Here is a 22193-nt window from a genome sequence, read left to right as displayed (position 1 = left end):
CGGGGTACATCACCATGGAAGCGATCGGTTTGGTCACGTGGTGCTCCTGGTTACGCCCGGTGGCAGCTGTGGGGTCTGGGACTCTAGCGGGGGCCATTTTGCCAAAAGGCTGCCTCCCGGAGTAGGAGGCGGCCTGGCAGCTGGCTCAAGGTGTTCCTTTTCCTCCTCTGCAGTTTGGGGCTTGGGAAGGAAGTGGAAGGCTGGGCTTCATCGAGCCCTTCGGAGACGGCAATGGTTCCCTCCAGCCTTCGCTACCTGACCACCCTCCATGGCGGCTGCGCCATCCTCGCTGCTTCTGGTGCCGCCCCTTTCAGCCGCTTATGCTTGTCGCCTCCAGAGCTGCAGTCGCCCTTCCGCCCCAGAGACTGATGATAATCGAGTTGGGGGCACCATGAGAGGAGAGAAAAATTACTACTGCCGCGGAGCTGCCGGGGACCACGGCTCCTGTCCCCCTACACCTTCACCTCTGGCCTCAACCCTCTTGTTGCCGGCAGAGGCAGTCTCAAGTAGTTGGTCTGGGCCTGGAGGTGGTTTCTCAGGGGGAGATGAAGAGGAGACTCGGCTTTTTCAGCTTTTGCGCACCGTCCCCGATCCTTCCGAGGCTTTCCAGGCTTTGCAGGCTGCTTTGCCACGGCGGGGCGGTCGACTTGGCTTTCCCCGACGTAAGGAAGCATTGTATCGGGCCCTGGGCCGAGTGCTTGTGGAAGGAGGTAGTGATGAGAAACGACTCTGCTTGCAACTTCTCTCCGATGTTCTCCGAGGTCAGGGGGAGGCAGGCCAGCTGGAAGAAGCTTTTAGTTTAGCACTTCTGCCTCAACTAGTTGTCTCCTTACGAGAAGAGAATCCAGCTCTACGGAAAGATGCGCTGCAGATTCTGCACATATGTCTGAAACGTAGTTCTGGACAGGTGCTAAGAACGCTAATACATCAAGGTTTGGAAAGTACCGATAGCCGACTTAGAGCTTCTACTGCACTACTGCTCCCCATCTTACTTACTCCTGAGGATTTGTTGCTCGGCCTGGATCTCACTGAGGTAATAATATCTCTAGCCAGAAAGCTTGGTGATCAGGAGATAGAAGAAGAATCAGAGGTAGCTTTTTCTGCACTTCAACAACTTGGTGAGAGACTTGGCCAAGAGAGGTTTCAATCCTATATCTCTCGTCTGCCATCTGCACTGAGGAGACACTACAATCGCCGCCTGGAGTCCCAGTTTGGAAGTCAAGTTCCTTATTATTTGGAACTTGAAGCCTCTGGATTTCCTGAGGATTCTGTCCCTTGTGCAGTGGCTCTTTGCAATAGCAATCTTAAATTTGGGATTATTCCTCAGGAGCTGCATTCAAGATTATTGGATCAGGAAGACTATAAGAACCGGACTCAGGCCGTTGAAGAACTAAAACAGGTGCTGGGAAAATTTAACCCTAGCTCTACCCCTCATTCTAGTCTTGTTGGTTTCATTAGCTTGTTGTATAATTTGTTAGACGATTCTAACTTCAAAGTGGTCCATAGCACACTTCAGGTCCTGCATTTACTAGTTATTCGTCTTGGAGAGCAAGTCCAACAGTTCTTAGGACCAGTTATAGCAGCTTCTGTCAAAGTACTAGCAGACAACAAATTGGTGATCAAACAGGAATACATGAAAATCTTCCTCAAGCTAATGAAAGAAGTAGGTCCTCAACAGGTGCTTTGTTTACTCCTGGAACATCTTAAACATAAGCATTCCAGAGTAAGAGAGGAGGTGGTGAACATCTGCATCTGCTCCCTCCTGACTTATCCCAGTGAGGATTTTGACTTACCCAAACTGTCTTTTGATCTTGCCCCAGCTCTTGTAGATAGCAAACGCAGGGTTCGCCAAGCAGCTCTAGAAGCCTTTGCTGTGTTGGCATCATCAATGGGCTCAGGTAAAACCAGCATCCTTTTTAAAGCTGTAGATACTATTGAACTGCAAGATAATGGAGATGGAGTGATGAATGCTGTGCAGGCCAGATTGGCTAGAAAAACCCTACCAAGGCTAACAGAACACGGATTTGTGGAATATGCAATACTCATGCCATCTTCTGCTCAGGGTAGGTCAAACCATTTGGCACATGGAGCGGATACAGACTGGGTTTTGGCTGGTAACAGAACTCAGAGTGCACACTGTCTCTGTGGTGATCACACAAGGGATAGCATGCAAATGTATGGATCTTACAGTCCAACTGTCTGTACCCGGAGGGTATTAAGTGCAGGAAAAGGAAAAAATAAATTACCGTGGGAAAATGAGCAGCCTGGAGTTCTTGGAGAAAACCAGACCTCCAATTCCAAGGATATAGAGCAGGTATGCTTGTCTAATTTCCTTGATTTGAACTGAAAGAAATTAAAATGAAAATATGCTTGTGATGACTTAGGAATGAGACTACTTGAACCTTGTTACACTGTTTTAATTTAAATGCTAATGTGAGTATTCATTATAATGGTACGAGTCAAGTATAAGACCACTTAATAGACTTCCCACTTGATTGATTCATTGGTTGATTAAATTTGAGGCCCAGTGTGATGTGGACAACACCTGATTGCAATTTTGAATTATTACTTTGGTATGCCAGTTACTGGATTCATACAATAAACACAGAATACCTAGTAGGTACCAGATAAAGAACTAAGTTCTGGAAATGAAGATGAAACCAGTTCCACACAGTTTTGGGAAAAGGTCAGTTAACAAAATTTCTTAAGTACTAGATTTAGTATATAAAGAGTCCTGTGGGGATTTCTGAATTACTGAAGATAGAAAAAACTAATAATAATTCTACTAGAATTAAAAGTTAAAAAAGTAAATTAAGCATAAAAAGCTGTAGAGAAGATAGTGACATTTGAACTGAGATTCCCCCCAAAACTTTTATTTAAAAAATTCCAAATCTATAGCTAAGAGTATGAGTATCCAGTATTTACCAGTTGTTAACATCTTGCTATATTTGCTAAACCATTTGAAAGTTGCATACATTTTGACATTTCGGTCCTAAATGTCTCCAAAAATATCTACTAAGAATAACATTGTCCTAATAACCATAATATTAATATTTTGCCTTAGAATATTAATTGCAATTCAGTAACATCTAATAGTCTGCATTTACATTTCTCCATTTGTCCCCAAAGTGTGTTTTGTATTTTTTGTTTTACTTTTGTCATCCAGGATCCAGTCATGGTTCATGTGGCCAATATGTCTTCTTTATCTAGCATTCTGTCTTACATATTTATGTTTCTTTGTTTTTTTCATGACATTGACTTTTTAATAAGAGTCTCGGAAAGTTGCTTTGTAGAATGTGTTACCTTTCAAATCTACCTGTTTCCTTATAATTAGATTAAAGATAAACAGTTTTAGTAAAAATATTACATAGGAGATATGTAATATGAACTTCATAGTACATCAAATTTTTATCCTGTTCCCTTATTAGTGAAGCTTAACTTAATTATTTGTTTAAAGTGGTAATACCCAAATCCATTGTAAAAATGTATTTTTTAAAATTTACAATTAGTGTATAATCTGTAGGACGATATTTTTGAGACCCTGTGAATATCCCAACAACTTTTCACACACTGGTTTTCACATCCACTAAAGGGTTTTACACCTGTATTATTTATTGCACTGGGAGGATACAAAAAGGGTAACTAAAGAAAAAATTCTAACATTTCTTCTATATTTGTTAGCTGAAATTCTCTTATGTGTAATAAATTTTTACATACATCTTAATTTCTTTTTTTAAAATATTTTTTTAGTTTTAAGTAGACACAATATCTTTGTTTTGCATTTATGTGGTGCTGAGGATCCAACTCAGTGCCTCAGGCATGCTAGGTGAGCGCTGTATCCCTGAGCCACAACCCCAGCCCCTAATTTCTTAATTACTAAAAAAAATTAGCTTTTTAAATTTTTTTTTTTTTGTAGTTGTATATGGACAGCAGGCCTTTATTTTAATGTGGTGCTGAGGATCAAACCCAGTGCCTCACATTTGCTAAGCAAGCAGTCCACCACTGAACTACAGCCCCAGCCCAAAATGTAGCTTTTTTGATGCTAAAATTATCTCTTATTTGACCAGCAACTGGCTCCTAAGTCCTTTGGGCTTGACTCTAGTCCTTGAGCACTTTCTTGACATTTTTTAACATGATGCCCAGGATTACTTTGTACTTTTCCTACTTCAGATCTGGAATCGGCTATTTTTTCAAGAGTCCTAATACTGCCTTAGTAGAGTGCAGTATTTAAAAACCAAAGCATGGTATAGATTTGCTCATTGCTATTTCTTTTCATTATGAATTGGCTCTATCAGTGAACAGAATCTTTTTTGTTTTTATTTTTTTAATTTATATTGATACCTCCAATTCAAATCCAACTGTACAGGGTTCTTCCACATCTTTTTTTATTCCCCATTTGAATCTGTCTTCTCCCACAATAAAACCCTAGATCCCAGCAAGTTATATTTATTCAGACACTGTTTCCTACAATATGCAAAAAATTACTAGACTGATACCATAAATAACTACATTCTGAAGTTCAAGATTTCTTTACAATTCTTTTTTTTAATATTTATTTTTAGTTATAGGTGGACACAATATCTTTGTTTTATTTTTATGTGGTGCTTAGGATCAAACCCAGTGCCTCACGCATACTAGGCAAGTGCTCTACCTCTGAGCCACAACCACAGCCCCTCTTTACAGTTCTTTTTGTTGTTATAATTATCCCAGAGTTATGTGTTCAAATTTTTCATAAATTAATTCTTTTGTCTGGGTAATTTTGATTGAAACAGTGGGATGAAAAATGAGTAAGAGTTTTCTAAATGTCAGGGGGTCCAGGTGAATTTCAGACTTGAAAAGCAGTGTGTTCGGACGCTGATTTGTGAAAAATCTTAGCAAATTAATAAGAATAGGTAATAGAGAATTGATAGCTCAGAAAAAGATCAAGATTGAAAGTATGGTTTCTGGGGCTGGGGTTGTAGCTCAGTGGTAGAACACTTGCCTCGCACGTCTAAGGCACTGGCTTCAACCCTCAGCACCACATAAAAAAATAAAATTATTGTGTCCATCTACAACTAAAAATATTTTTAAAAAAAGAAGAAGAAAGAAAGTATACTTTCTACTGAAGACATTGATTTTGCATCATCATAAAGTTGAAAAATTGGGAGTCAGAGGCTATCTGTATGTAATTTAGATTTTTTTTTTTTTACAGCAGACCTGAAACAAAAATGGTTCTTTACAGTTCCAAAATTTGTAGATTTTTTTGAAATGTTTTTCAGATTTATGTAATCTGGTTGATTATTCTCATATACTGTAAACAGTATCGAGCTGCTATTGATTTGCTGTAAGCATTGATCTTAAGACTATTATGTGTCAAGTTCAAGATGTCAGTGTGTATATTAAGATTCTGGTGCTGGCCCAATTTACAAGAATCAGAAAGTAAGTGCATTTCTGACATGCTTTTGTAGATGTATTTTGTATTTGAAAGATGCTGTGTAAAATTAAAATTTGTCCCAGAAATCAAGTTATCATTCCTTTCTTAAAGGGCTGAGGTTGTGGCTCAGTGGAGAGCACTTGCCTAGCACTGTGTTCAATCCTCAGCACCACGTATAAATAAATAAATTAAATAAAGGTATTGTGTCCATCTTCAACTAAAAAAAATTTTTTTAAATGGTCTATAAAACTACACTGAGAATTATCTCAGTTGAAAGGACAGAGACTAAATGTACAAATATTTTTATATGTGTAGTTTTTCTAAAGTACATATGCATATATGTTAAAATTAATAAACTTTATTTTTTAAAACAATTTTAGTTTTACAGCAACGTTTTAAATAGAAAGTACAGGTAGTTCCCATGTGCCCCTATCCACACACATAAATAACCTACCTCGATACATCCTGTACACAACGGTATTTTTGTTATAATCAATGAACCCAAATTAACATATCATTATCACTGGAAGTTTATAGTTTATATCAGAGTTCATTCTTGTGTTGTATGGTCTATGGGATTTGACAAATGTGCCTATGAGTAGCAAAAAGAATGGTTTCATTGCCCTAAAAATCCTTTATGCTGTGAATGTTCATCCTTCCTCCTTCCCCTGACAACCCCTAGTCTTTTTACTATTTCCATAATTTTTGCCTTTTTCTGAATTTCATATAGTTGAGATCATATAATACATATGTTGGCCTCATAAAATGAGGTAGGAAGTATTCCTTCTGCTTCTATCTTCTGAATGAAATTGTACAAAATTTGTCTAATTTCTTCCTTAAGTGTTTAGAATTCACTAGTAAACTCAGCTGATCTTGGTGCTTTCTAGTTTGGAAGGTGATTATTCACTTAATGTCTTTAAAATCATAGTCCTGGTTTTGTATTCTTCCTGTATGAGTTCTGTCATTTCAAGAAAGATTGTTCCATTTCATCTAGGTTATCAGATTTGTGAGCACAGATTTGTTCATAGTACTGCTGTAATGTCTGTGTGAGATGTACTGATGTTCTCACCTTCATTTTTGATATTAATAATTTATGTCTCCTTTTTTTCTTAGTTAGATTTACTGAAGGTTTATTAATTTTATTAATCTTTTCAAAACAACTTTTAGCCTTTTGATTTTCTTTTTTTTAAATTATAAATTGTATTTATTTTGTTTCCATTTTACTTTATTTTTAATCATATATATATGTATATATATATGTATATGTATAAAATTGGCACATAGTAATTGTACATACTCATGGGGCACAGTGTGGCATTTTTTTTTTTTTTTTTTTCAGTTTCCCCCCCTCACCTTGTCTTAAGATGAGGAAGGCTTGAATTTTAGGCATTTATTGAAAACTTGTGCATGCCATGTAAATGGATTAGATCCGTTAGCCGGTACACGAATTTCCCACACAAAGCCGTCCACTGAATGAAGAGGCCCAGCAGTCTTTGGAGAAGCGGCAGCCTGACCGGCTTCTCCACCATCGCCCAGGAAGGATAAGAAACGGCAAGTGGCGAGCCGACTCACAAACCCATGCTTGGGGTGGTGCTTTCCTCTTCTTCATCTTTTATTCCCATGAGTCCTAGGCCAGAGAGAGATCCATGAGGACTAGTGGTTCCTGGCAGGAGGATGATGCAAAGGGTACCTGGGCTCCGGCTTTGGTAGAGCCTTCCAATCTTCCGGCTCCAATGCCAGGCTGCAATCTTTGCTTTGTCCACCTTTAAAGTCTACAAGGTCTCCTGCTCTGAGGGAGGAGGTCTAACCCTGAGACCTGTGGGCCTTCTTGATTCAGGTGGTGAGCTCCTAAGCCACGCGTGGAGGTGCCTGGGGGTTAGGGCCTGCCTGCCTTTCAGCTTCCAGTCCTTGCCTGTAAGGATATAGAGGGCCCTGTGGGCACTGCCAAAAGTTTTGAATTTCAGGAAACAGTATTTTTCCTGTCTTCTGCTTTTAGCATCTGTAGGCACGATCACAGCTTCCAGGCCACCAAAGAGGTTCGGTAGTTCCTGAATATGTCCTAAGAAATCTTTACTAATTCCAGACAGATAAATAGTATCTCGGTTCTCAGAATCTCGTTCCAGCTCATTAACAAGTGTGTCACAATCGAGAGTGAGTTCTGTCACAGGTCTCTGTACCTTTATGTATACACCTTCCACCAGAACGCCATTCAAGGACTCGATGGCCAGCTGGGCAGCTTCCAGGACTTCATACTGTATAGAGAGATGAGGCTGATGCGTTTCAAGAACAAAAGTCATTGTATGAACTGAGCCAAAGCTCTTAAATAGCCTCTTCAGAGCCCTTAGGTTACAATCTTTGCTCAATGGCCCAGCATAGATAGTTGACATCTCTGTCCACTTGATCTGCATCCTTTTGTTCATTTCCTCAGTGAGGAGAGGTGAGAAAGGCTCAGAAGAGAACTGAATAATGCTGAAGGGGTACAGGCAGACGTGCCTTATGGCCTGCTCAAAGACCTCTCTATTTGAAAGGTACTTAATAGTTTCAAAATTTTCAGAAGAAGGGAGTTCAATATCATCTGTCTCTTGGGATACAAAAAGGAGCTTCTGATGCACCGAATCTAAACATCTTAAAACACCTTTGTAGGTGTACTGAAACTTTTCTCTTATATTTCTTGGGTCTTGGGCTCTCCATAGCACCTCCAGATTGAGTTCTGCAATCTTCTTTGGGCCATACTTGAGGAAATATTGAGCCAATTCAAGGGACGCTGTAGCGTCCTCTGTGGCATCATGACCATCCCTTTCCGAACATTGAATGTCCTTCCCCAAAATAGCTTTGGCTAAGAACTTTAGCTTGAATCTTCTGCCCCGCTCTCTGGCATAAAGCAATGAGGTATCAATAACATATGGATGTATCATGTTCAATGCTCGGAGATCAACGTCTAAGGAATGACCTACTAACACCGCATCAGGAGGAAGCAGTGCTTTTAACTGCCTCTGAACGTCTTTCAATTTTGTCACCGGCTTAAGCATCTCCTCCATGATTCCTGAATAGCAGGTGGCGTAGTCTACAATCTCATCATCAGGTTTGACCAACTTATCCATAACACATGAGCCTCCTTCAGCAACCAGTGAGATGCGTGTTAGTTCTCTCCCCTTGGACGTGATGCACATTTCACCGTCCAGCCCAAAGAGAGGGCTGTTCTCTGTTACAGATCCATTACATTTGGTAGTTACAAAGTTTTCACAGTCAGGAGAACCTTGTAATGGAAAGTCAAATGTTTTCATTTCCTCCTCTGTCAGAAGGCATCGCAGCAAGCCCACTTTCTGAGAGCCATACTTTTGAATGATAGGGTCATTCTGCAGGTTGACATTGGGTTTTGTACTGGTAGACGGTAAAGATCCTTCCATGGTCTTAGGCAGATATCCAACTGTTTGATTTGGTAGCCCAATAATATCAGCTAGAAAATTAGATGATGGAGGAGGCAAGCGGAATTTGTGTTTGAAGGCTTTTTGGAGAAATCCAAACTCCAAATAGAACCTGTAGAAGTGTAGTTGACTCATCCCTTGAAGGATGACGACCACTATTCTCCTCAGTTGGTTTTGGTAAAGAAGCTGGCACCACCTGGGTCTCTCAATAACGGGTTGACCCAGAACTGCATACTTGAGCAACTCACATAGCTGTTCATGGGTTACTTCACAGTTTTCAGCCATTACAATGCCAGACAACTGGGCTCTCTTGGGCTCGGGCTGCCTGTCCACGAGATCTGAACAGGATATCCTTACCTTGGGCGTCCTCATCAGCCAGTCGGGGACCCATCTCCTCTGGCTGCTCTCCCTGGGGAGCCTCCCGGTCTTCTTCTCTGGCTCCATGATTCTGTACTTTAGTCCTTGTTGTGGAACGCTGTCCTTGGTGTAGAAAGCTGACCCTGGTGTAGAAAGCTGTCCTTGTCTTGATGCCAATTCAACAAGAGAAAACGGTCTTGAGAAGGAAAAAGGATGGTTTATTGTTTTGCTAGCAAAGGAGAAACAATGATTCTGTGATTTTCTTTTTTGACTACCTATTTTTCATTGATTGCTATGCTAATTTTTTTTTTTTTTTTGGTAGTTGGACACAATACCTTTATTTTATTTATTTATTTTATGTGGTGCTGAGGATCGAACCCAGGGCCTCCTTGAACATGCTAGGAAAGCGCTCTACCACTGAGCCACAACCCCAGCCCACTGTGCTAATTTTTAAATTTATTTTTTCTGCTTATTTTGGATTTAATTTGGCCCTCTTCTAGTTTCCTAAGGTAGAAGCTCAGACAACTGATTTTAGATCTTTTTTTTTTTTTTTTAGATATATGCATTCAGTGCTTTGTCTCTTCTGTCTAAGCACTGCTTTCATTGTACCCCACAAATTTTGAGAAGTTTTATTTTCAATTTTCATTTGATTTAAAATATTTTAACATTTTTCAGTTGAGATTTCTTCTTTGACCCATTTGTAATTTACACGTGTTTGTTGGCCTGGGGGATTTTCAAACTCTCCTTCTTTCTTACTGATATCTAGGTTAATTTCTTTGTGTCTGAGAATGGATATTCCTGAACTAGATTTCTTTTTAAAGTCATGTTTGTTGAGATATAATTTATATATGTTACAATTTGCCCTGTTTAGTTTTATGGTTATATGAATTTTGATAACACAAATATAAAAAATGACAACATATAAATATGGATATATAGTACTATAGTGAAGATACAGAATATGTTACCTTATTCTCTTTTACTTTTCTTTTTTTCTAAACAAATAGAGAAATTAATTTTAATATATTTCCATTTAACCCAATGGATTACCAATATAATTTGCAAAGAAAATAATTGTTAGATATTTCATGTTCATTTTCCTTGTCCTAGTAATTCTTTGGAATCTAATGTCTATTTAATACATAGCATACTTCAATTCAGACTGAACACATTTCAAATACTCAGTAGCCTCGCGTATCCAATGGCTGCCATATTGGCTCATTTCTCCATCTTTCACCTTTTGATGAGACATATGCTGTAGGCTGCATGATAAGTCCCCTTGTTATGTGGTTTCTTATTGAGTTCCATCAGAAGGGACACCAAAGAGATGAACTTAGAATATACAAGAATAGAGCAAGGTGTTTTATTCCTCCCTATAAGACTCTGTTAAACTGTGAGTTGGTTTCTACATGCTTTTGGTGGGAATAACTTCAGTTAGGTCATCTTCTCCCACAAGTTTTTCATAATGGCTCTCTCTTCTTTTACCTCTTACCTCTCCAAGTTTATGGAAGAAAAGGTGCTTCACAAAATTTGTTAGTTTCCCTCAACCTTGCCCTTACCTTTATAATTACCTTATTAAACAATTTTTACTCTGATTGATCTTTTTCATCCTTGAATCTCGAATAATGAATTTTTAATCATAAGAGAGTAAAATATACCTCATCTCATATCACAGGCAATATCACAGGTATATACACATACCAGCTTAATTATATATTAAAATGTAAGGTATAAAATGCTAAAACTTTTAAAGAAAATATTTATGTAACTTTGTGAAGAGAAATGAAAAACAAAAAAATACAAAGTAAACAAAAACCTGAAAAATTAGGTGATATTGTAGTTTAAATTTTTATGTGTAAAAATTTATCCAAAAGGGTTGAAAAAGACACAAATTGTATTACTAGTCATTTTTGGTATTTGACTTGACTGGGTTTCTTCTTTGGTTGGCTTTTCCTTTATTGTAGTTCTTCCCTTTGCAGATTTTCATTGTTGTTTTTCATTTCCTCCTTGTGGCATATTTTGCCAAGAATCTTCTGTAATGCAGGCTTTCTTGCTGTAGATTCTTATAGCTTTTGTTTGTCATGGAGGGTTTTTATTTCATTGTCAAATTTGAAGGTTAATTTTGCTGGGTATAAGATTCTTGGTTGTTTCCATTAATTTTTAGAGCTTGGTATACGTTGTTCCAGGATCTCCTGTCTTTGAGTGTCTGGGTTGAAAAATCTGCTGAGATCCCAATTGGTCTTCCCTTATAGGTAATCTGATTTTTTTCTCTTGTGGCCTTTAAAATTCTATCTTTATTCTGTATGCTTGGCATTTTCATTATAATGTGTCTTGATGTAGATCTGTTGTAATTTTGTACATTTCATGTCCTGTAGGCCTCTTGTATTTGATTTTCCAGTTCATTCTTCATGCGTCGGAAATTTTCTGCTATCATTTTATTGAAGAGATTGTGCATTCCTTTGGTTTGAATCTCTGAACCTTCCTCTATCCCAATAAATCTTAAATTTGGTCTTTTGAATTGTTGGATATTCTGTTCATGGTTTCTTACTATCTTCACTGTGAGGTCCACTTTATTTTCAAGATTGTGTATTTTGTCTTCATTGTCTGAGGTCCTGACTTCCAAGTGATCTAGTCTGTTGTGCTGAGAGCCACGGCCGAGTCTGTATGGTCCCTGGCATTTTGCCAACAGTATTGATTGACAGGCGAGGCATTACTATCCGCCTCTGCCGCAACTTTTGAGTTCTCGCACTATTTTGGAGTTCTCGTGGGGATTTCCGGGGATTCCCCGAGAGTTCCCATTGGTTGGGGAAGTGCAGGAGGAGGGATTTCCGAGAGAGATATTTCCGGCTGGGGGTTCCTGGAGAAGCCTCGTGGCGTTCGGGAGGATTCCCCGGGAGCTGTGTGAAGTGTTTTCCTGCAGTTTAAAAATAAAGTTTGTTCCTGCTTCAGTGGCTCGTGATTTGTGCCCAGCCAGACTGCGGCACTGTTGGTGATGCTATCTATTGAGGTTTTTAATTGACTTATTGTTTCTTTCATTTCAAGGGTTTCTGTTTTGTTTTGTTCTTTTCAGTATCTCTATCTCTTTCTTAAAGTAATTTCTTGTAACCTGTATTTGCTCTCATATCTCTTGTTGGTGTGTTCGATTTTTGCCTGTTTCTGCTCACTTAGGTCATTCTTTAATCCCCAAATAATTTTAGTTATGTATATTCTGAACTTCTTCTCTGACATTTCACCTACTGCACTATCTATGGATTCCATTGTTGTAGTATCTTGGTTGTGTGGGGCACTTTCCTCTTTGTTTTTTTCATCATGTCTGTGGGTCTTCCTCTCTTGCAGTGTAGATCCGAGGTATTACAGCTTCTGCCCTGTTGTCTTATAGGTTACCAACAGGTTACCAATACCTCACTTTTAAGGGAGAGATCAGTATTACAACACTCAGTGTACCCATCATGCAGCCATATATCAGTTAGCTTCTATTTTTACATTTACAGTTTTTTCACTATAATCAGAAATGATGAGTTTGGTTATCTTCTATCTTATAGTCAATAGGTTTGCATAGTGGTTTACAGTTTCTGATGGTGGAAGGGGAGCCTGGGGGTTGGCTGAGATGTTTATGAGGTAGGATGTGAAAATATGGAGGTATTAAATTATATGACTAGTTAGAGGGTAATCATAAGAAGTTGGCTGTTAGTAGGAGAAACAAGAGATAGGCAACTCCACGCAAGACTCCCTGTTACCTCAGCAACAGGATAACTGTTAGCACCCCTAGAAGAGAAACCTCTGGGGCAGCAGGCCCACAGGGGTCTTGGTGACGTCTTACCAGGTCCTTATTGTTGTCCCTTGATAGAAGCGATGATATCCCAGTTTCATTGCAGTGGCAGCCTCAAGCCTATATGTACCTTGATGTTGGGCCATGGAGCCGCACTTTGGTGAATAAGGAACCTTGTGCTGGGTGGCTCACCACATAACTCCGGGCCCAGTGCAGGCCTGTCCTCCAGATCTTGGGCCTTGGCTTGCCGCGTAGGCCTCTCTTCCATATCTCCTCCTGTTTGTTTTTCCCAACATTTTTTGTTTGCTTTTTATGTTTTTGTTTGTTTGTGGTACTGGAGAGTCATTCCAGGGGCTCTCTACCACTCAACTACATCCCCAGCTCTTTTTAGCTTTTATTATGAGACAGAGTCTCTCTAAATTGCTGAGGCTGGCCTGGAACTTGCGATCCTCCTGCCTCAGCCTTCCAACTCATTGGGATTACGGGTGTCTTTTATGGTTTTAATAGAGATTTGTTTTTTCTTTTTTTGGCCTTGCTGAGGATAAAACCCAGGGCATTGTACATGCTAGGGAAGTGCCCTGCCACTGAGCTACGTCCCCAGCCCTTTTAATTGAGAATTTTTTATGATTCTGTTTTTTTTGTCTTTCTTAGCATATCAATTATACTTTCATTTTTTTACCTTTTTTTTTTTTGCGGTTGTCCTTGATTAGCAGTGTGCATTTACATATGCTTACATACATACATAAGCATATATAATCAAATATATTGTTGCTGTTATTTTGAACTGTTGTTAGATGGTAAAGAATAAGAATAGGAGGGGGCTAGGGATATAGTGCAGTTGGTAGAGTGCACAAGGCCCTGGATTCAATCCCCAGCACCACCAAAAAAAGAAGAAGAACAGGGGTTGAACAAAAAATGATAAATAAGACATGAGAATTTACTTTCCACTCTATATTGTTTTCTGTATTTTTTCATTGATACATTATAATTAAAAATAATAGTGGGTTTCATTATGTCAATTTGTACATGTACATGACATAAATTTGATCAGTCTCCTTCTTAAGCCTGTTAGCTGGACCCTTATGATGATTCTTAGTGTATTTTTTTTTAATGAAAAACTTAAAAAGTCGCTTGTTCTGTTTGAAAGAAGAATCTGTCAGTCACGAAAACCTCGACTAGGTCAACTTTTTCTTTCCATGAGAAGTTGTCTTTAAGCTCTATTTGTGCACTGTAAACCAGTCAAGTATTTGCAAAGCCTCTCATTTTTAGTATCTTGCTCTCTCAGTCTACCATCTGGATGCACTGAAAATTATGTTCCTCCAAAGCAAATCTGGTGTTCCAATTTCTTGGCTGGAAAATCAGGATAGACTTCCCATTGCCCTCAGAATAAAATCTAAATTTCTTCTTATACCCAGAGATCATGACACTTAATTCCCCATCTGGTCTTATTCCTCCTCACTGTAAATTTGCCTATTCTGGTCATTTCTTATAAATGAAATCCTATACCATGTGGCCTTTTGCTTCTGGTTTTGTTCACTTAGCACAATGTTTTCAAAGTTTATCTGTGTTGTAGCATGTGCCCATACTTCATTCCTTTTTTGACTGAACATGTTCCATTATATGCATATGAAACCTTTTGGTTTTCCATTCTTCAACTGACGGACATTTGGGTTATTTCCACCTTTTAGATATTATGATTAGAGTTGCTGTGAATATTTGTGTGCAAGTTTTTGTTTGAACTCCTGTTTTACATTTCTGGGGCATATAGGAATGGAAATGCTAGATCATATGATAATTCTGTTTTACCTTTAGAGGAACCACCAAATCCAATGTCTGTTTTTATAAATAAAGTTTTTTCATGCAAAAATAATTAAGAAAAATAAAAGTCTTCAGTTTTGCCTTCCCTTTTCCTTCTACAGTACATTTTATTTTTTTAAATAGACCCATATTTCTCACCTGTATAATTTTTCTTGTATCTGAAGAACTCTTTTAACATTTCTTGCAAGGCAGAAATGCCTTGAAAATTATTGGCAAATGCTCTCAATTTCTGTTTGTGAATGTTTTTATTTGCCCTTCACTTTTTTATTTTATTTTTTTTAGATGGACACAATACCTTTATTTTATTTATTTATTTTTTATGTGGTGCTGAGGATCAAACCCAGTGCCTTACATGTGCTAAGAAAGCACTCTCTACCACTGAGCTACAACCCTATCCCTGACCTTCACTTTTGAAGATAATTTCCCAGAGTATAGAATTCTAAAGTTGGTGGTTTGGTTTGTTTTTCCTTTTTTTCTCAATACTTTAATTTACTCCATTCTTGTTTGTCTGGATTCTGAGACTTTTGATTCTCTGTAGATAAGACAAGTTTTCCTTCATTGGCTATTCTTTTTCCTCTTCCTAGAATTTATCTTTATCCATGACTTTCTATAGTTTGAAAATATTATGCCTATGTATAGTTGTTCTTGCATTGCAAGTGTTGCTCCTTTAGCTTTTTGGACCTGTGGTTTGGTTTCTGACATTAATTTAGGAAAATTCTCCGTCATTATTCCTCAAATATTTTTTCTTTTTTTTTTTCCCTGCTTCTTACTTCCAGACTTCCCATTATATGTATATTGTGCCTTTTTTAGTTTTCCCATGGTTCTTTCATATTCTCTTCTTTTTTTCTAACTATATTATTATTTCTTAGTCTTTTTCCTCTCTGCTTTTCAAATTTGGAAGTTTCTATTGTCATATCCTTAGGCTCAGATATTCTTTCCTTAGTCATATCCAGACTGTATCACTGATATGAGACCATCAAAAACTTTCTTCATTTCTATTATAATGTTTTAGATCTCTAGCTTTCTGTTGGGTACTTTCATAGAATATTCAAGTCTCAGGTCTGTTCTTGCATGTTGTCTGCTTGTTCCATTATTATAGCCTTTATCATATTAATTATATATATTTTTTAATTCCTTGTCTCATAATTCCAACCTCCCTACCATGTTTGACATTGGTTCTAATATTTGTTTATTTTCTTCCAATTCTGTTTTGTTTTGCTTTTTCGTATGCCTTATAATTTTTTTGTTGACAGGCAAATGTTATGTGTTAGATAAAAATTGTGGCAATTAGGACTTAGGGTAATGTGGTGTTAAGATGTGGGGAGGAAGGTAAGTATTCTGTAGACCTATATTATTCCCAGACTTTTGATGTGTCTATGCCCCTGTGAACTTTACCAGTTTTTTCTATTACTTCCCCTACTTATTCTTCTTCCAGACTTTATCAGTGCTTTTGAGCTCCCTCCTCTGCCTTGGGTAGCAAAGATGGTAGAACAAGCTGGAGTTGGATATTTCCCATCCTCCAAGTCAGTACAGCTTTGATAAAACCCCAGTAGGTCAGGAACTGGTAAAAAGAATTTCTCCTGAGGACAGGCCTTTGTTAAGAACAGAATGCTGGGCTGGGGTATGGTTTCTCAGCACTGCATATAAATAAAAAATAAATAAATAAACAAACAAACAAACAAATAAATGTCCATCAGCAACTAAAAAAATATTTTAAAAAGAGAACAAATGCATTTTTATATCTCAAGATAATTACCTTTTCTCTTCCTCTGCCAGAAGCATGAAGGAATTTTTCTCCTTTATTCAGTGTGAGTTCATGGTAGAGCCTCTGGAGGGAGGTAAACTCATAGTGGGGACTCCCCTATGACTTGCCTGAGCCAGGGTTTTTACTTTTCACACTTGTTAGTATTGAGCCTCCTGCAGTTTATCATTTACAGTTTAAGTTTTCCTACTCTAGCACTGGTTTCCTACAGGTTTCTGTGTCCAGCTTTCTTCCCTAAATTGTGATCCTGTGCAGCTACCTGTTTGTCTGATTTTGTGTGTGGGGGAGCAACAGTTTGGCCTTTGACCTCACTTCTCTGATGGACCTAAGAAGAGTTATTGATTTTTCATTTTGTTGTCTGCTTGTTTTGGTGTTTTGGGTAGTGTGATAACTACTAAGCTCCTTACATGGTGGAATAGAAATCAGAAGACTCCTTAAGCATATTTTTAAGCTTATAGTTTTCCCAATATTTTTCCTTCCATGTTTTTGTTTTCTGTGCTAAGAATTGAACCCAGGGCTTTGTGCATGCTGGGCAAGTGCCCTACCCGAGTTACACCTGCAACCCTCCTTCCATGTTTTGAGGCCATTCTTTTTAAGGCCAGGGATTGAACTTGGGGGCACTTGACCACTGAGCTACATCCCTAACCCTATTCTGTATTTTATTTACAGACAGGGTCCAACTGAGTTCCTTAGCACCTTGCTTTTGCTGAAGCTGGCTTTGAATTGTGATTCTCCTGCCTCAGCCTCCCGAGCTGCTGAGTACAGGCATGTGCCACCCCCCCTGGCTAGTCCATTCTTTACACTAAAATCATTTCCAATGTCTCCTCAAGATTTTTCAGAAGAGAAAGGAATTTATCTATAGGAATGAACATTAAATTCCCTTATTATTTTAACACAAAACAGATGGCAGTATTGCTCCAAATCATAAATGGAATTAATTTAAGTTGTAAATCTTAGGACACCTATAATTCATATGACAGTAAAAGCTGGAATAAATTTCTAGAAGCCATTGATGATTACTTATTATGTGCCCTTGCACTTAATAGCTGTCCTTCAGATGTGATTATTCATTTTGACAAGTCTTTTTTTTTTTTTTTTTTTTTTNCCAAGGGATCTGGGGAAGCTGATGCCCGATTCTTTTGGCTTGTTGAGGTCAGGTCTTTTCTCTCCTGCAGTGTGTCTTTAATTTATCATATTCAAATACTATTACAAACTAGGCGAGGGAAAGGACAAAGTGCAACCTTGGCTCATGAGGGCTCACAATGAAGATAGAACAAAACAAAACCGAAAGGCTGATATGGAAGAGTAGGGGAGTTCAAGAAGCATTGGATAACCATGGAAACCAGTGACCCCTTTAAACCTGAACTGGAGTTCTACAAGGAGGAGAGAGCAAAGGGGAGAGAATGAGAGCACCTAAGGCAAAAAGGACAAAGCTCTGAGAGACCACTGTAGCCACCGGGGTACCACTTGGGTCTTGGCCGCCTGATGGCCTGTTAATATTTTGAAGCACAGTCTATAGCATGAGGAGGACATGAAGCAGACCCCAGGGTAGCCCCCGTGCACTTCATGGATCTTTCAGATTCAGCTTCCTGCAGTGGAGTGTTTAATTGCCTCTGTGATTGAGATGATCATTTTTATTGTGCTCAGCCCAGAGCTGGGGTGGGGGGGGCTCCTTGGGCAAGTTTTGAATTTCAGGTTATTTGTCATCTCTTAGCCATTATCAATGGTGCGCTGTTACTGTCATCATCATTATCATCAGAAGGGAAGTGTTAAGCCTGTAATTATACGTGGCACTGTGCTAAGTGAAATACAAGGAGGCACTTGGTTCTTGCAGGGCAGATGTGCATAATCAAAACATACTCTGTGCCAGGACAGGCCAATGTTACAAGTTTTTTTTTTTTTTTTTTTTTGACAAGTCTTTATTTAGCTCTTTGTAATAGGGTAGGCAGTATCCTGGGTTCTAAATAGACTTTTCAGCTGAGTGTTTTTATAATAATAATAGTAACTTCTTTTAAAAAGCCATTTTATAAGCCCTATTTTAAGCTTTCTGCATATTTTATCTCAAATTTCTCACATATATCTTATAAGAGAGGAACTGTTATCCCACTTATAGCTGGGGAAACTGAAGTACAAAAAAAGTTTACATATTAACTTCTTGTCAATTACCTGGTAGGAAGTAATGGGGCAAAGACTCAAACTTAGTAAGTCTGACCTCTAGCCCAAATTCTTCTATAATTTATCATTTACTTATCTTAAAGCTTCCATGTATCTGAGTTAATCTCTTTCCTGACAACATTTTTTTCCCATTAGCAACTCAACTACATTTGTATCTTTTAAAATGTTGTGGTTTGTAATCCCAATACTCTTAGTATTTTAACAAAGTAATTGTTGACTCCTTCATCCTTTTTGTCTAAATAAGTATGTAACTCTGGGACAAAAATGTTTTCATTCAAAACCTCTCCCACACCAATCAACTGAAAACATTCAATTACTAATTTATATTGGAGTTCAGAAACTCAGTGAATGTCGTATTAGGTTCCATCATGTTTTGTCATACCAGCCAAAACATAATACAGAAATAAGTAAATAAACTTGTAACAGTAAGTTTCATTTGCTGTCACAGCAAATAGTTCTACTAATTCTACCAGTCCTAAGGCTGGGACCGTAGCTCAGTGGTAGAGTGCTTGCCTTGCACGTGTGAGGCACCACATAAAAATAAACAAAATAAAGGTATGAGGTCCATCTATAACTACAATTTTTTTTTTAAATAGCTCTACCTAATATAAGTTAATGGGAATAAATTCTAGTGTGTTTATAGGAAAGTGTACATTTTGTTAACGAACATAGGTTCTATATTCTCTATTTCCTAATTCCCTCACTCATTCCCCCTTTTTTTAAATGTGGAGAGATTGAACCATTTGTCTTTCAAAAGTGATCCAGATAAGGCATGTTAATAAAACTCCCTTGTTAACAGTATAGGAATACTGAATATAATGTTTTGGTAGTATTGAAAATGTCATGACGTATAAAATCTTAGTGAAGTTAACTGGGGACTATATTTAGTAGTTTTATAGTGCAGTTTATACATTTTTAAATGTTCATTGTTATGTGTGGTAAAGGTGAAATAATCTCAGATCAACATATTTCCTTCATAATTGATCTTTCTAAGAGAATGTTGGATCTTGTAATTCTACTCTTCAATTTCTCTTCACATCTCACCCCATTTACTCTCATTTTTATTTTTTGAGGGTTACTGGGGATTGAACTCAGGGGCACTCTACCACTGAGCCACATCCCCAGCCCTATTTTGTATTGTACTTAGAGACAGGGTCTCACTGAGTTGCTTAGCTTTTGCTGAAGCTGACTTTGAACTCCTGATCCTCCTGTCTCAGCCTCCCGAGCTGCTGGGATTACAGGTGGACACTACCGCACCCAGCCCATTTATACCTATTTTGCTTAAAATCCTTCATTGGCTCCAACAGCCATTAAGATAAAATTATTTGGCCCTTTCTTTGGGGCACTCCTAGTCCCCTCACTACTTCCACAAAAACCTAGTCCTTATTCCTTACCCACCTTATTCCCTACTCTTTCTTTTTTTTTTTCTCATCTTAGGTCTATTTATTAATACCTGTCCCATCTCATCTTAAACTTCCCCCATCACAGTGCTTATTATTACATTGAATTGAAATTGATTATTCACAAGTCTTTTCTGTTTCATCACTGTACTGTCAGTTCATTGAGAACAGAGATGATATATTTTTAATCTTGGTATTCAGGGCTTAGCACAATGCTTGGCACATAGAAAGCTCTTAAAGATGTTTCTTAAGTGAATAAAAGTCATCTCAAGTATAAATTGTTTTTAAATCAAGTGTTAGCTTTTTATAAGAACAACTTTTAAAATAATACCTAAATATAATGTTAGTAAGTATTATAAGCTTTTAGTTACTAGTCATCATGTGAATAATTAATAGGACAAACACAAGATCCTGGGGTCTTATGTCTTATGTGAGATTTTTTACTGTAAGAATATGAAAGTGCTTTGTCTTATAATCTTAACAATTTCTTTAGAAACAGTTTGAGTATCAGTTATTTTTTTACTCAGCTTTTTCACTGCTGTCACTAAAAGATCTGATCAGAACAGTTTTAGGAAGAAAAGTTTATTTGAGGACTCACAAAGGCCGTCTCCATTCCTCAGGTTTCGAGGTGAGACAGAACATCATGGCAGAAGAGTGTGGCAGAGGGAAGCAGCTCACATGATCAGAAAGCCAAAAGAGACTCCACAAAAAATATGTACCCCAAAACCCCACCCCCAGTGAACAACTTCCTCCAGCTACCTCCAGTTACCACTCAGTTAGTCCCATCAGGATTAATTCACTGAATAAGGTTTTAACCCAATCATTCATTTCTCCTTCAAATCTTCTTGCATTATCTCACACATGAGCTTTTGGGGGAGTCCTCATATCCAAACCATAATAGTTAATTCCAAAAGTATCTCTCCATGTTAACTAGATTGGTATACTAGTCCTCTATTTCTAAACCTAGAAATCAAGAGATTTTTTTTTAATACCAGAAAGCAATAATTTTCATAAAATTGCTAAATAATTAAAAACAAAATATTAAATATACAGTTATACTTTACTAATTTTAATTTCAGTAATAGAGTGAAGTTATGTAGATTTCTTTTTTCTTTCAGTACTGGGGGTTGAACTCAAGGTTCTTTACCAATGAGCTACATCCATTACCCAGCTCATTTTTTATTTTGAGGGAGGGTCTCACTAAGTTGCTGAGATTGGCCTCAGACTTGTGCCTCAACATCTCAAGTTGCTGGAATTATAGTCATGTGCCACTGTGCACAACTGTGTGGATTTATTTCTAACCATATTTTTCTAGAAGGACTAAAATAAGGCAAAAGTGATCCAATTGACCATTAAATGCATCTAACTCAAATGCCACCACCATTATGTGCAAAACTCCACAATCCCTACCCCCAGGCCAAGTTGCAACACAGCTTTGTAGTATTAGTGGCCACATATGTGGCACAGGTACCTGGGAGTGGTCCATTCATGATGATTCTGCTCAGAGGCAGGCAGAATCCTGCAGTGTCTGTAGAAGAGGCATCTGAGCCTATTCTTTCCCCATGGAGAGATTTGTGATAGAATATCCATTTTAAGTCCTTACCAGGTTTACACTGAACAGCATAGCAACCGCAGATTTGGGGAAAACCTGGACTTGGATTGCCTGATAGTGTTGAAACAGTGACAACACACCAACAGCATTCTTCCACAAACCTGGACTTGGGGTGCCATCTAGTGCTAAAATAGCATGATTTATTTCAGGCTAAGAGAAAATAAATATTCTGCCTAGAATTTCTAGAAAGAAGCATGAACAAAGCCAGATAAGAAAAACTGGAAAAAATTTCTAATCCTTCAATGCTCAGATGACACTGTATACAAAGCATCAAGAACTTTCAGGAAGGGCTGGGGATGTGGCTGAAGCGGTAGCGCGCTCGCCTGGCATGCGTGCGGCCCGGGTTCGATCCTCAGCACCACATACAAACAAAGATGTTGTGTCCGCCAATAACTAAAAAATAACTATTAAAAAATCTCTCTCTCTCTCTCTCTCTCTAAAAAAAAAAAAAAAAAAAAAAAA

At 38.1% G+C, this 22193-nt stretch overlaps 2 protein-coding genes across 5 annotated transcripts in view; one reads left to right on the top strand and one right to left on the bottom strand.

The window, feature by feature from the left end:
- The first annotated feature begins 21 nt into the window (after nucleotides 1–21).
- Togaram1 (TOG array regulator of axonemal microtubules 1) overlaps nucleotides 22–22193 on the top strand; it is an 86128-nt gene continuing 63956 nt past the window's right edge. For all 4 annotated transcript variants that reach the window (XM_048798627.1, XM_015491207.2, XM_015491198.2 and 1 more), the window contains exon 1: nucleotides 22–2314. In XM_048798627.1, the coding sequence (XP_048654584.1) occupies nucleotides 269–2314 (2046 nt within the window). In that variant the 5' untranslated portion in view covers nucleotides 22–268. The remainder of the gene's footprint in view (nucleotides 2315–22193) is intronic.
- LOC107146895 (RNA exonuclease 5-like) lies at nucleotides 6921–9282 on the bottom strand. Its single transcript, XM_015491220.2, is given in 1 exon segment — nucleotides 6921–9282. A coding segment is annotated over 1 exon segment (2301 nt). The 3' UTR covers nucleotides 6921–6981.

Source organism: Marmota marmota, unplaced genomic scaffold (assembly GCF_001458135.2).
Source record: "Marmota marmota marmota unplaced genomic scaffold, marMar, whole genome shotgun sequence".
Lineage (NCBI taxonomy): Eukaryota > Metazoa > Chordata > Mammalia > Rodentia > Sciuridae > Marmota > Marmota marmota.
This window is presented reverse-complemented; position numbering and strand designations above follow the sequence as displayed.